Raw genomic sequence first — 16,105 nt, forward strand, 5'->3', positions numbered from 1 at the left:
TCAATAGGGTAAATGGAGTATAACCACCATTGTATCTTGATAAAGAAATGATAAGTAGAAATACATCTTTGACCTTTTACATCATCAACTGAAAAGCCATTTTGCTAAGGAATTAACATTCATATATGTTATGTCACTTTATAGTGAACATTGTTATTGCTATTTTTATAAACATTCAGATACAATGTTATGAACCTTCCACCTCTTAGAAATGCACCCCCCACACACCCTCCTAAGGTCTTTTCTGAAGTTTGCAAGTTATAGAGAGGCAGTTGACCTCAGTAAATTTTTCCACTGGCTTACATTTCTTTTCTTTCTTTTCAAAGTACCCTTTGGGGGATGGGGGGAGAAAGATAAACACACTTCCTATAGCAAGTGCCATAAGAAAAATATGTTCTGGCAGACTTTTCCCAACTTGTAAAAGAAAAAAAATTTACATCATCCAAGTATATTATAAGTGCAGAGAGTAAAAGAAAGAAATCTCTAAATAGATTTTTGTTCCACTTTCAAACTCTGAAGCTGAGGGAACACAAGTGTTTCACTTCAGAAATGAATAACGAACGACTTTGGTACACATACACCTTTCTCTTTTTGGAAAAATTGCACATAAAAGAGCATTTTTTTGGCTCGGCTGACCTGCAGAGATATGGAGCTAAGCAGAGTCATGAATTCACTCACTCTGATATGCACACATGATACGCAATTAAAATCTCCATTCACATTCCGGCCGGGTTGTCAATCATGAGGAAAGCCTTTTTGACAACATTCAGTGAAGCGTACCAACTAACCGCTCCACAGGAACTTAAACAGTAACAGCTTTTCTTACTAGCAAGAACGATTTTTTTTTTTTTTTAACCAAGATCGGGTTCAGTTTCTAAGAAATCATTATGCTCTGAATTTTAGGATCTTTCATTAAAAATGAAAATGTGTCAAAAAGATTTTGTCTGGCAAGCTATGTGATGTCATACCTAGAGAATAGGAGGTATGTAAAAAAGTCTGGCCTTTTCAACTGGGGGAATCTGTTAAACTTTTTTTTTTTTTTTTTCCTGTTTAGAACAATGAACAATGATCTTATAAAGCAGTTTGCTGGGGGAAATGTACCATTTCTAATTCATTCTGAAGTTTTTTTTCACTTGAATTTTAACTTTTAAAATAGTCTCTAAACTCACATGAAAAGTGACCAGCCAGTTTATCAACCAATGGGAAAGTGACTTTTTTAATCATGAGAAGAATACATAGCATGTTAGAAATATTGCATGCATCAATCCTTTCAATTTATGGAGCTCTATAGAAAATATTATGCACATAAATTCTTCCCAGAAGGTACTCTGCTCATAACTTAGTTTCTGTAGAACATCTAATCAAAGACTGTGCCCTTCCTAATAGCGTATTAGTGTGCTTTAAGGCCATAAATCCATAAAAACAGGGCCCAGTAAAATTGAATACAGGATGCTTGTTAATCTGCTGCTGTGTCTGTTTTGAGCAACTAACCTTGGATTACAAATTTGAAACAAGTTAATACTATCAGATATTGGAATATTTGTCTTCTTACTTATCATGCTTTGTAACTGAGAGAGCAGATGCATCCTGACCATTAACAGTCATGACAAATTGCCTTGCTAATGATGGTTACACACTGAAAGTGCCATAACTGATTAAACTACAATTTCCCACTACCAGATACAGAGAGAGTTAGGGACTTCAGCAGTGGGTGACTCTGATATTCTGCCAACAGACCTTCGGGGCACAGTGCGATATTTAGAAAAACACTCCAAATTCCACATGAACATATTCTGAAAGCCTATGTGTATACAACAGGTTTTTAAAGCACATTAGGTAAAACAGCTTAGGTTGTAGCTGTGAGCCATGAAAAAGAGATGTGTTTTAACTATTTGGTAGCCTTGCAAATATGAGTTAAAGAATATTCACTGATGTGGGTTTTTCTCTCTCTCCCTCCTTTCCTTTCCCCGCCCCCAAAAACATTGCGTGTGCTTTGCATTTCACATAAAATCTTTCTTTTGTCAGTTCCTTTGTTGGTGCAAAATTGGCAGCAGTTCAAATTCAAAGTACTCCTATTCATTTACTGACCGATGTCATTGTAGTTCACATCAGCCAGAGAGCTAAGCTCTAAAAAACATAAAAGACTTGCTTCACCACTGACGAATAATGTGTACATTTTTACAGAGCTTAAACCTTAATGCTTTCCCTGAAACTAACAATACAGTATATCTTATCATTCCTTTTTCACAAGCAGGCAGCTGCTGAAACGCTTGCCACTTCAAAATATCAATTGCTTGCCAGAGTTGTCCTCAACACACCCTGTCAAACTCATGTATATTGTGCAATGAAAATGGTGCAGGACTGAAAGCTAGAAATTGTGTCAAATTCTGCTGTAAGGATATGATGTGCAAAGAACAATGTATGACAACCGTAGAGACTACAAACAATGGCACCGGAGCCAGGGACTTCATAGATCACAACTGCGCCTGTACATATTTTATTGTAGGCATTATATATTTAAAGCATGACAAATGTACCATTGTACATAATGTGCTGCACACACAGAAGCTCCTCCTACTAGTTCGCCTTTTGCATTTCTCCTGATGATGGGAACATAGTTGAGTTTCATTTTTTTTTCCTCCTCTTAAAACATTTGAGGTTCCCAAATCATAAAGAAACACCACACACACACACACACACACACACACACACACACACAAGGTTATCAAAATGAGTAACAGAAAACAGAAGACAGTAATACAAGATGAGAAAATGAGATCTTGTTCACTTTTGGCTTCTCTCTAAGGACACAAAAGCAAGGATTATCTTAGATAAGCACCAACTGAGGGTATGAAGACAACGACACTATCACTATGCCTATAAACTGTTGTCTACCTAATTTTAATGCAGATAAGTGCTGGCTTATTGATTTGCACGATTTTCCAGCAAAATGGAAATCCCATGTGAATATGTTCTTTGTGTGCAGAAAATATGGCTTAAGAAGCTTTTACTATTATTGCTTTCCTATGCCAAAAGAACAATTAAGAAAATAATATTTCACTGTATCAGGTCTATAAACCAATGCTGATTAATTTCTCTTTACATTTTTTTAAACATTCCTCCCCACTCCCTGATTTACTCTGTGTACTTGAAATGGTTCTGGGTACTGAAAAGTTGTTTTACTCCTAAACATTCCTTAAATAATATGTAAAACCTAAGAATATTCTTACTTTGGAACCCACATACTTAATTATAAAGGGGCTCATGGCACAGCAACCCGACCCTAATTCAGTCAATGACTGTGGAAATGGAAACCTGTTTATGGGAGAAGATTAGTATGAATATATATTAATCTCTTCTGCGACCTAGCTTAGGTTACAAAACCTTTATCACACAAGTAGCTTGGAGTGGAATTAACTGGCTGGAGGCTAAGGAAAATGAACAGATATGCTGTTAAGGTGTTAATAAATATTTTGGAAAGAGAATAGGTGGTTTAGGTGCTTAGGGGTTCTGACCTTTGCTGTGTTGATTAGTGGGACAATGATGCATTATTAACACACAGCAGCTGTACCTGAACTACAGCCATGAATATAATAGCCTTTTATAGCCATCAGGGGAGTGAGGTAGGAGGCCTTTATTAACCACTACACATGATTAGCACATTATGTGAACTTTAGTAGGCAAATTATCTCTTATTGAAATATAATGTTGGTTATAGCTAATTGTAAACATGATTCTTCAAAACTTCTCTGTGAAAAAAAAAAATTCAAATGTTTTTTTACTGCCGTTCAGCTCAACATTGGCTGGCCATGGGCAAGGAAAACATGTTCCATTGTGGGATATACTTCTAAAGGCCAAATTTCAAAAGGGACGATGTTGCAGAAGCCTGACTTTAAAATTATTCAACAGGACAGATTCAGTGATATCAGATGCATGCAAACTTTCTCTCCCTAATGAAGTAAAAGTGTTCATGAAGTAGGAAAGCTACTTGGGGATCTTCTTTTCTTCTTTTTTTATTTCTTTAAGCAATTCTGAAAAGATTAGTTTTGCAGGAAAATTTTTTGAGAGTTACCTTGAAAAATAACAGCATAATTTATTTCAAAAAAAGCTTAATTTGGGGAGAGGAAAGATTATCCCATTAGCCTTAGTAGCTGAACAGAGCTCTGAGAGTCCATTATGAACAGTCTTTTATACCCTAGCAGAAAGTCATTAACATAAAATAAATCATTAGCTTTGATATTAAGCTTCTACTATCTGCAGGTTTCTATGATTAATGTTCATGACTGCATCTGCCAAATGATAAAATATACTTTTTGTTGAAAGGTTATCCTGCCTCTTTATTATTAACATTTCTCTTTATACAATTGTTACTGGCATTTTAGGTGGAGGGGTACTGGCATCAAAAGGAAGCACTGGCTTTGACATTGGTATGAAGATGCTGGTGCATAAAACACTTTATCCATCAATGTTTAAATTAACCATTTCATTGAGTTAAAAATACTTGCGGAAATCAGGTATTGCACAGGTATTCTTTCAATGTAATTGGACTTTATTTAGACCCAATTGGCCCATCTGCTAATTAATCTGGCACATTTCTCTGACCCATATATCAGAGGAAGGTGCAGAGAGGCGATATTGCTTCCCCAAAGTCAGGAACTACAAGAGGGTACTTCCTTCTGTAGCAGTTATTCTCAACTTTTATCTTGTCTTCTTACAGTGCAAAATAGGCAACTGCCCCCATCAATAGCATCTCTCTCATTAGGTGGCTGGACCCTGAATGTGCAGAAGGGAAAAGAGCCCCCCTGGGGGGCTTATCAACATCTGAGGGAGGCAGATTACAGGCTGTACCTACACGTGTCCCATTTTCCCAAATCCGCCTCTGACCCTCCAGAAACGTTCTCTCTTTCACTCCCTTCCCAAAAGAATCACTGCTCTACAACTTTTGAGAATGCTTTTATTCCACTAGGGTAGCAGGAAGGAAGAAATGGAATGAGAGTACAGTGTTCTACTAAGGCCTACCTTTCTTTGAATTTTTGAACGTCTTTCCCCACAGGCTTGTGAAATTATATACTTCTGTTGATTCCTTAGTTCTCATGAGATTTTTTTTTTCATACACATAAAAATTATTATTTTTTTCCTACTGGATACATAGAAGATTGAGACAAAGATGGATTAAAAGTTTTAGTGTCAGTAACTTTTACCAGTCACAGATCAAAGTCAGGCTTCTTGAGAGAATGGGAAACAGAAAGGGAACGAATCACATCCTCGGATGCAGCTTTATTTGGTCCAGAGGGTAAGTCAACTCAGGGGCAGGAGGCAAAGGGGCACCAGGTCTTTATCTCAAGTCATTAACAAAATGGTGACTTTTATTGAGCAGAGCAGAGGGTTTTATTCCAAAAAGACCCGGTTCTTTAGTCTCATTAGATTATAATAAGTTAAAGTCCTGCCATTTGAAAAGCATTGTTTCTTGAGAAACATGGTTAAGTTTCTTCAAAGGGAGTGAGTGGTCATGGGGTATTCCTAGTAACCTAGATGATTTCCCACTGCTGTTATACCCATTGATGGATTCTGCTATTGACGATAAAATCTCATATGTGCTCATGGCAGAAGTAAATTGGGAAGTGAGAAAGAGAAACACACGCACAGAGCACATATATCCACAAAAGTATGCATTTGCCCTCCTGTATGCACACACAGAGAGACCTTAATTTCTCTGGCTGAGTTACCCCCTGAGAATGGCACCCAAGGTATCAATCAAAAGTCGGTTTGTCCAGAAGCTGATTTCATTTCTACTATGAATGTGATATAATAACTTGTAAGTCCACACGGTAACTCAAAATACATTATATTTTCTTGACCACTGGTAAAGCTTCTTACCTACCAACCACGGCCCTCATTTAATTAGGAGTTCTTTAAAGACAATTTCATAAGAAACCATGAAAAATGAAAAACAATAAACACTTGGCCAAAGCAGAATGATTTAAAACAGGTAAGTGAAAATGGAAAAATGAAAAAAAACATTAATGGTACCACTGGTTCCGTGACACTTGGTACTCTAAGTAGATATCAGTGATTTTTTTTCATGAGTAAAAGGAAAATACCTTTTCAAAGTTAACTTCAAACTTTTTCATCAAGTAAGGCAACTTGCCATAGATCAAGCTAAACAGGTCTGGGAAAATACTGCTACCTTCCACCATGAAAGAGCTGAGTTTCTTTCTGTTATGACCCTCCCTCTTGTCTTCCCGCTGCACCATCCACTGCCACTCACAGAGCAATATAATGTTCCCATTTTCAAAATGAACGCTGTAGGGAGAAACATGTTATAACCAGGAAAAGCTCATTCAGGTTAATGTGAATTCTGTATCTCAAAGTATTATGGAAGAACTGCTATAATTAACAGTCTGTTGGCACTTCCATTATAAACCACATTTCTAAGCAGTTTATAACTCAACTGTTTTTAATGAGAAATTGCTCTTCAAGATAAAACTTGGCAGAAGGGGTTTAAAACAAAAATTCTCAAATGCATGAGGATAGATGTAAGCTGTATCGCTTTGGCACTCTGCGATTCCTAGTGGGCAGTCCACACAACACAAATCATTCTCAACCAAGGGAGGCCACAGGCTACTGATTCTGAAAAGTACACGTGCAGAGAAGATCAATTGAAAATATATCAACAACTCCAAAGTGGATGTCGATGAAAGATCAAAAGGGCATCCATAAATTAGCTGGTAAAATTAATACCTCATGGAAACATTCAATTTAAACAAACAAGGGAGCATTCTTGTGGTTAGATGCTTCAAACAGAAGCTTCTTGCAGGCAAGAACCATGATTAGGATCCTCAGGGCCACTGTATATATTAACTATGTTGTGCTACAGTCTTTTTTTTTTGGTCCTAAAAGTACAAATTTTATATTCTTGGATTTGGTTGCAAACAATATTAGTTCTAGTCTAAACAATGAATAATATGTTAAAAATGCAATCATTAATAGCACTTACTCAATTCAAGATAATTAAATTTTTATTGACATAAAATAATTATCCTCAGAAATCATAAGATTCACACTCAGAGTTGAACTATAGAGTTATAAGTCATCTAAATTTGGTTAGTTCAATAAATTCTGCGTGGCCTACTTTGCCCATTTTAGTTATCTACACACATACACATAAGCATGCTAACACTTCTGCTCTCTATAAGTGTAACCCATCTCACTGTATGCCCACCAAGGACCATAAGCACCACAGCATGCCATTTGGGAGACCAATCAAAGCTTTCTCACTGAGGACAGAGTTCAAGGAGCTCATCTCTGAGCTCCCAATAGACTGCACAGGTTTGGAGTAGACTAGTGGGAGAGTAAGATAGCTTAGAAATATCAACCATGGCTATTTTTCCTCTAAGCACCATATTCAATTTTTCTTAGTCTATTATTATAGACTCAATGTCTTTCATTCAGATGAGGGAAGGGGAAAGGAGAATAACATAATTCAGGATTTCAAAAAGTGGATATCGGCCTCAGAGCTGGTAGATTCCAATATACCAGAAAACAGAGCCAGAATGCTGGTGGAAGAATGGATTTGCGAACCCTATGATAATAAGGATGGTGGTGAACTGGAAGGGGAAGAAAGCAGACAAGACAAACATCAGGGTGAGTTAAAGGCAGAGGGAAGAGAGTTCATATTAGAAAGCACAGACTTCCTAGTTCAGAGGAAGCATGGTGGAGAGGGGATGTGGCTCAGTGGTAGAGCACTTGAACACACACACACACACAATTGGGGATAGTAGTGGGGTGGGTTGGCCCTGGAGCAGAGGTACCTGGGGAGGGGCTATGGAGTCAGGAGGTAAGAGACCTGCAGTTGATGGCTGGTTTTAATTAGGGAAGGAAAGACCACTATTTGAGAAATATCTCCAGGATCTTTTCAACTTTTCTTTTCCATGTTTTAACAAAAGGTTGGGGAGCATTAGAATAAATCATCCTTCACAGGTAATGGACCCTTCTCCAGTTTTCCAGGCTATCCCTTTTGAATTAAGTCCATCAATTTCTCTCTCTCTCTCTCTCTCTCTCTCTCTCTCTCACACACACACACACACACACACACACACACACACACACACACACACACCAGTAAGACTACTAGAAATAGCCCTACATGGCAAAACCAACCTTGAGGACTCAGTTTGGTACCCAGGAAGGCACTGTTAAAATTTCCCAACTTCCTCCAATTCCAAACACCTTACTGCTTTTTCTTTTCTCAATTCCTCTGCAATCCCAACATTTAAAAATAAAAACATCTACACTACACATTCAATTAGACATTTAAATATTAGTGAATTTTTCTACCAAACCAAACTATTAAATTCTCCCTTATTATTATCATTCAGTAATTTTAAAAATATATGCTAAGTTGTGAGAATACTGAACTGCATATTATGTTATAAATAATATCAGGTCCCTTCAGAGTTTGTAACTATAACTTCCTTTTAGAGACATTTAAAACTGGATTTTGTGACACTGAAATATCCCACAAAGTCAAGATAGCTACATTTGAGGGTTTTGTGTCATATCTGATTTAGTGGCCAGGGCCATATGATTTCTTGGTTTATGCTCTTTCTGACTTATAACTACATTTAAAACATATTTAAAGACCTCAAAACTTGTGGAAGCTTCCAGCTAATAAAATTCCCAGAGGAGTTTTAATTATACAAATGATGTATGAAGTATCCACTATGAATTTCCCAAAGTCCTAGAAGTTATGAATTAGGACAGAGAATTAATCAAGCATGATGCTCTAAATTGCCTAAGACCCTCCCCTTTCTCCCCTCCTTCCTCCCATCCTCCTCCCACCCTCCTCCTCTTTCTTACATTTATTAATCAAAATACGAATCGTGACTCCATCTTGGTATGCTTGCAAGTCTTGTATTTTAGATGTGATGAGTTTTGCCACATTAAAGTACAATGTATGATACAGTACACATAGAAAAATAACCTCAAAGGAGATTTTGTAGAGACTATAATCAATCTTGTCTTTCTCAAAAGTCATCACATGTCTAATGTTTGCCCTAACATTCAAGAGCAGAGTTTATCACAATGGGAACTTCCCCCTGCATTTATATGGAAAGAGTATACACAGACCTCTCTCATTCTCAATACAAAAGCCCAATATGCTAAATGCCTATTATTCTTTACTTTGTATGTAACTAGTATTAAACATGGGTTTATGTTTTGGACTTCTTCACTTTTAAATCCACCAAAGAAAGACTCAATACATGATTCTACAAAAGCATCCACTGAAAACAGTAAAGCCCATTATTTCTCCTCCCACTGTTGGCCGAGGTCAGCATCCCTGTCATTAGCCATGTCATAACATAATTGTATTACTGCTCCTTATGTGGGCAGATACTGAGCAATAACTGAACATATCACATCATTGTAAAAATGAAAAAGTGCCACATCTTTTTTTCCTATTTTAACATAAAATCAGTGAAAACAATCTTTAGAAATGACACTGCACTAAGAAACTGAAAGGAGCTGTTATTACTCTGTAGGTATATATTTAAACTGATGATTTGACATCTTCAACTAGAACAAAAAATAAGGCTATATTTTAGCACTGAACTCCAATTGTGAGCTCATTTAATCCAATTTCTTTTGGTAACATTCAGTTCAATTAAGGGATACAATGTTACTTAAAATAGTCTAATTAGATGAAATTCCACTCTGGTACCCATCTTTCAATGTCTAAAATATAACTGTGCTTTCAGCTGCAAGAAGTGAATACTGTTCCCTCCAACGTACAATTCCGTCCAGTCTCTGAGCTACACTGCTATTTCAAAGGCTGACCTATATACAACATCATGCCATCAGTTCTGTTTGTATAAGAGATGCCTCGTACACTTGCTATAACCAACATCACTTGCATTGTTCCTGCAGTAGGCTATGTGAAAATGAAGGCCAGTTTGCATAGTGATATATTCATAATGTAATGTGCTCTTACAATCGAGCCCTGGATTAAACTGTTTGCAAAACTGCCTCCTACAGAGTTTATTAACTGAAAAATGTAAGTAGTGTTTTGGCAATCTATAGAGCCACAGTGCTGCAAAGTGTCTGTGGAGGAAAACAATCACATTTTAGTTTAGAAAAGCTTCAGGAAGAGGATATTCATTTTCTCGATTAGGGTCTCTACTGACATGGAAAAAAATGTCACTGGGAAACTATAGTTAAAATTGCATGACACTAAAGCACAGAAAGATATTGGTTCCACTGGGATTTAGCCCACCAACTTTAAATAGTAAAGTGTTGACAGGTTTAAAATGAAGATAATTCGTAATTTATAATCTTATCATCCTATTAAAAACAAATAACCTGACAAAGTGACTATTATTTGTCATAAACTTCATGTTCCTTACACCTCAGAAAGACGAAAGGTTTACTTTTCAGTCCTGTCTCTAGTCTTGTCTCTATTGGTAAGTCTGATCCAACTTTTTTTTTTTTAATGTAGATATTGATTTCTTTCTTTGCCTCTTCTGAACTTCTGCCTTTCTTCCATATCTCTGCAAATCTACTTAAGTCATCACAAAAAAGAAGAAGAAGAAGAAAAAGAAAGAAAGAAAAAAGAATGCTAGATGACTAAAATCTAAGCAACCAAAATAGTGGAGGTAGAGAGAAATTTCATACCAATGTTAATCATGATGGAGTAGAAAACACAAGTGCCTGAGCTTTGTAGGGCCTTGAAACCTACTCAGTACATTTCATACAATCAGGGGTCAGTGACAAATACATCTGATGGACTGCTACACAGGAATGGACAGGAGAAGGCGTCCTTGGAGAAACATTTCCATGAAGTCTTTTCCTACCATTAGAAATGTGTCTTATGACTTTGCATTTTTAAAAATCCATTATTCCCTGGGTAAGTTAAATAGCAGACTTGCAACTAGTCTATAGAAAGGATGGCTAATTTGCATTTAAAAAGAACAGTTTGCTTCTTATACACAGGGTGACTTAAAAGGAACTTCAATGAGCTAGTAAAGAAATTCTGAAGACTTTGGAAATTAATTTATTCAATTCACAGCACAACCCACTAAAATTATTTAAAGCACTTAATTGGAAAATGATTTAATATATTGAAGTAATTCCTGATTTTCCAAAGCATTTAACTTTTAAATTAAATCTGACCCTACTATCACAAGAATGGGGAGTGAAATGTGTATCCAAGTCATTACCTTCTTTTTGAAGCCTAAAATCACTGATAAATTTAATAAGATTTGTCCAGTTTTATTGCCAGAATGGTTCTGATCTTTTGGTTTTTGGTAACTACTATGGAACAAATATGTCTTTAGTCTTCAAGACAGAACTGCTACTTTATTGTTTCTTATTTAATACTATCATTCGTATTGTAAGCAAAATAAAAATAAAACATAAAATACCTAACTGTAAAGGCAAAACAGATTTCAGAGTAAAAGAACTATGTTACCAGCAAATAATGAAACTTCATCACACAAACTCCTCTGCACTTGTCAAAGTTCCCAATACCTTTCGACTTGCCTCTTAGCGAAAGGATTCCCACTGTAAAGCCTCTGTCTTCACAAGATAGATTTTCCTCTTTTCTAACTTTTCTAAACATCAGCACACAAACAGCATAGCCCTTTTGATAAGTCTTATACCTTACACAGCATGGAGGAGCTTCTCCACAGGGTGATGCCTGAGGTTCACTTTACTCTCAGCTGTGTGTGTGTGTGTGTGTGTGTGTGTGTGTGTGTGTGTGTCACAGATTGACCAAGACTCGGAGCCAGGAGTCAGTCGCATGGTGGGGAGCCCAGGGTTTGAGAATACCGCCTGCTAAACACCTCTGGATCTCCTTAAAAATCGTTTTGGTGAGGATTTGCCACCAGGCAAATGTTGGGAGTTCTAACGATTTTTCTCCTGAAATTCACGAAGGAGGTCTACATATAATAAGTGCCTGCAGGGGCTGTAAGAGTCAGGCGGGTTTATCTCCAAGCAAGAATTGGGCGTCTAAATGGCCCGCCCGGAGACTAAAGAACTCAGTTCTCCCCGCCAACCTTCATCCCGTGGGACTGCTTAGACACGTCCAACAAGCCGTGGGCCAGAAAGGCTGTGGCTCTTCGGCTCCCCTTGGGGTCAGGTCCCTGCGCGTCCTCCCGCTCCGGGATGAGAGTGCCAGCAGCCGGAAAGTAAACCCTTCCCTACGTTCCCCAGACCTAGCCTTGGTCTTAGCTGAGCTCCACAGGAACCCCGGCCTGTGCCCCCATTCCGGGTCACCAGCATGGTACACCTTGTCCGCGTCCCCTGGGACATGGCACCCAGGGTCGGTGGGCTGCACGTGCAGCCCAACCCGGAACCCTACTTCAATCCGACGCTGAGTATGGGAGCTTTGGACTTGAACGCAACGCGCTCCTCCTGCTTCCAACAAACTTGCAATTTCCGCGCGCACCCTGGAAAGGGGAGCTGTCCTCCAAATCATGACCTGGCTAGCCGGCTATACCTTGATCTGCGCAGGCCAGCACCCGAATTCGGGGCTTGGCTGCTGGAATCGGTTTGGGAGACAAGAATTGTAGAACAATTTCCAAGGTAGGGGGCAGGGACCCTTCCTGGGTTCCTGTACCCCAACTCCCGGCGTCTGCCCTGGCAACTAATCCCGGGCTGAGAAACGATGCCACGAGCCCCCCCGCTACCCAGGAGAGGGAGGAAGGAAGAAGGAAGAACTGGGAAATAAACTAAATTCTCTTACTCTACCTTGGTCCCTAAACCCCAGACACACCCCCAAAGTATTCCGTGGCTTCCCTCTTATTTTTTTTTTAACGCCGCCTCGGCAAACCTAAACATGGATCCCTAATCGCTAACAGCAGGAAGGAAAGAATCCGAGCAAATCGTGTCACTTTCCGCACAATCGCGGTGTTTGGCAAACCCCTGGAGCTGCTCCACAATATTTACTATCCTAGCGCACACAGGGCTGCAGCGGGCTGCAAGCCGAGCGCTCCCGGGACCAGTCTCCAGCAAGCCGGCCCCGTCCGGCAAGCCGTCCCAAGGCGGCTCGGCCGCCGCCGCAGCCCCCCTCCCGAGATCAAGCACAGAACACAGTGGAAACAAAAGCAGAGCGTTCACCTTGTTGCAATAGTAGGGGTCCAGGCAGGGAGAAGGTCCCAGACAGGGAGCGTCGGGCGCAGCGGCGGGCTGGGCTGGAGGTGGATAAAATCTTACGTCCATTTCACTCTCACATCAAGCAACTCCTTTTCTTTTCCTTTTTTTTTTTCTTTTTTTAAAAAAGTGCTCAGCAAAACAAGCTTAGACGGAAAAGAAAGAGGTGTCTGGGCTCAGGAGTAAAAGAAACACCTTCCTTCCCTCACATCCGTTTGTGGTTTGTTTAAGAAGAAGAGGAGAAAAAAAAAGAAAAAAAAAAAAAAGAGGGGGGAAAAGCGCTCAACTCTCCCCTAAGCCGCGCAGCGCGCACCCGTCGGCGCCGAGCGCGCAGCCTGCTCCACCGCCGCCTCTCCGCCCCGCCGCCGCCTCTCGGCCGCCGCCGCCGCTGCTGGGCAGGTAACTTCATGCGCTCATTGTCCCCCCGCCCGCCCCCCCATCCCCGCCTCCCGCGCCCCTCGCCGACCGGCACACGCGCTCAGGCTCTAGGTACTGGGCGTTTTGTTGGAGACTCTGAGTTGCTCTGCTTTTAGTTTATTTTCTCCACCTTGGAAGCCCGGGATTGGCGAGTGGGGGGAGATCTAGAGGGGACCGGACTGGAGGGGGGGGCGAGTGCCCCAGGTCGGGCGGGGTGGTGAGCGCTGCGGGACGCGGGCTGCTCGGGGTCCAATGGTTGCTGCTGGAGACTGGGGGCTGGAAGAGGGAGGAGCAGAGGAGAAGGAAGAGGAAAGTACTGCCCGGCCCGGGAAGAAGCGGCGGGACCCCAGGGAGCAGCTGCAGTGCACTAGCCGCGCTCCGCAGGGCAGTGCGTCTCACACAAAGGGGCTGGCGAGCCGGAGCACTAGCGGCCTCGGGGCACCGCGGGGATCCCGCAGCGAGGGGGCGCTGTGGCGCACCCCACCCCGCAGCCCCGCCCCCGGGCCCGCCCCGGCCCCACCCCGCTTCCACCTCCCCCTCTGCCACCACTCTGCAACTGTCCCCACCCCTTTATCTGCGCCCCCCCACCTACCCCTCAGCGACTGTCCCAGCCCCTGTCACTGCTGTACTATCTTCTACTCCCCGACCGTGGTGGGGATGACTTTTCTGCACAACGTTGCTCCTGGGGATCATGAACCCGCAGGGAGCGCGACCCCTTTGCGCGTTGTGAGTGGGCCACTGTCCAAGGGACCGGATCCGAACCCTCCTGTCTAGGAATAGATGGGCTTATGAAAGTGGCTCCTCTTCTTTCTCGCTCCGCCTGCTGCCCGCACCTCTCTTTTATCTCTACCCCACTGGAGGGTTTGTGAAGGCTGAGGCTGCCTTTGGGGACTCACAAAAGACCACAGGGGTGATTCGAAGGGTAAATAAGGAAACGATTATCAGCACACTATCCGGCTAGAGGGAAAACCTGTGGGTTTGTTAGTTGCTACTCATGGGACTCTTCTCTTTTTATAGCCGGATAGTGCTCTTGGCAGTCAGGAGTCAGCCTTCCCATTTCTCCAGTTGGTAAAGTGGAATAAGGATATATCACCAACCATGTTTTCTTGCTTCGTGTCCCCAAGCCAGAGACTTGCAACTCTGTTTCCTGGTGTTTGAAATAGTTTGGGGTCTCTTGGCCACTCACTGTTTAGCACATCTTTTTTAAGGGTGGGGGATGGGGTAGGTTGTCCTGGGTGGGAAGTTCAAATAGTAGTGGGCAATAATTATCTTCCCAGGGTGGAGCAGCCCTTCCCTAAGAACACAAGACCCTGCAAAGGAGCCCAGAAATTCTTCATCATTTGTTTGTTTCTGGGGCCAAGGAAAATATTGAGAACATTTTGCTGCCCCACACACCCTTCCAGGGCATGTTGATTGCCAGCTGCTCTGTGCAACTTTTCTCCAGCTATGTCTCTTATGTTCTTGAAAAAGAGTACCAGTCAAATTCAAGCAAAGACCAAAAAGGAAAGCAAGAAAAAACTATGAAAACATTATAATAAATGATAAAATTAATGTCTTTGGTCCTCTCTTTGCAGTCTGTGTCCATCCTCTGAATCATTGTTTTCTTTCTTCCTATTATCATTGTTTTAGACATAGCAAAACTACAACATTTCCCCTACCTTCAAGATTAACAAGGTGGAGCTGGGGATGTGGCTCAAAGCGGTAGCACGCTTGCCTGGCATGCGCAGAGCGCTGGGTTCATCCTCAGCACCATATAAAAATAAAGATGTTGTGTCCACCGAAAACTAAAAAAATAAATAAATATTAAAAAATTCTCTCTCGTATAAGATGGTGTGAGGAAGAAAAAAGAGAGAGAGAGAGAGAGAAGTGTCATAGTAGAGTGGGTAGAGAGAAGTAATGGGAGGGGAAGGGAGGGGAGGGGGGAATAGGAAGGGTAGCAGAATACAATAGACACTAATATGGTTGTATGTATAAACGTGGCTGTAAAACCAATGTGATACTGCAATCTGTACACGTGGAAAAATAAGAATTCATACCCCACTTGAATCAAATGTATGATATATCAAGATCATTGTAATGTTTTGAGCAACTAATAAAAAAATGAAAAAAAAATTCTCTCTCTCTCTCAAATAAATAAATAAAGATTAACAAGGTGGAGGTTGGGATGGGAAGATGAAGCAATAAGGGAAAAAAAAAAGTCCTCTCCACATTCACAAACCCTTTGAGGCACAAAATAAGAGGTAAAAAAAAAATGTGGTTATCCTCCTAATAAAGGTCTTTATAATAAAATTTATATGGAGTTTTATGGTTTATAAGCAACAGCTTTCAAAATTCAACTGTAGATGCTAAAATGTGTCTATATGTATCTCCTTCCACAATAACAATAGACCCTTTATGGTTTAATTGGAATGTATCAAAGCTTCAGGTTCTGTCATCAGTCCCACATTCATCACCAACACATTCCATCATTTAAAGAAAGTTGATTTTTAAAATTTTCCTAGGACCTGTAACTGATTTATGTTTGATGGCCCTGGGAACA

At 40.7% G+C, this 16,105-nt stretch overlaps 1 protein-coding gene and 1 long non-coding RNA gene across 4 annotated transcripts in view; one reads left to right on the forward strand and one right to left on the reverse strand.

Annotated features, from left to right (window-relative positions):
• Nucleotides 1-13,407, reverse strand: part of Tox (thymocyte selection associated high mobility group box) — a 299,513-nt gene extending 286,106 nt beyond the window's left edge. Inside the window, exon 1 of one of the 3 annotated variants that reach the window (XM_040293974.2) lies at nt 13,117-13,407. In XM_040293974.2, coding sequence (XP_040149908.2) covers nt 13,117-13,218 — 102 coding nt within the window. In that variant the 5' untranslated portion in view covers nt 13,219-13,407. Of the gene's footprint in view, nt 1-11,657; nt 11,721-13,116 lie in introns of those variants that run through there. The other 2 variants (XM_005322978.4, XM_021724922.3) reach the window with 2 other exon arrangements.
• A 2-nt stretch (nt 13,408-13,409) lies between these two features.
• LOC144365477 (uncharacterized) lies at nt 13,410-15,117 on the forward strand. The gene is made up of 2 exons (XR_013423953.1): nt 13,410-13,548; nt 14,844-15,117. It is a non-coding gene; the product is annotated as an uncharacterized LOC144365477 (long non-coding RNA).
• Nucleotides 15,118-16,105: the final 988 nt, after the last annotated feature.

The sequence above is a fragment of the Ictidomys tridecemlineatus genome, chromosome 7 (genome assembly GCF_052094955.1).
Source record: "Ictidomys tridecemlineatus isolate mIctTri1 chromosome 7, mIctTri1.hap1, whole genome shotgun sequence".
Lineage (NCBI taxonomy): Eukaryota > Metazoa > Chordata > Mammalia > Rodentia > Sciuridae > Ictidomys > Ictidomys tridecemlineatus.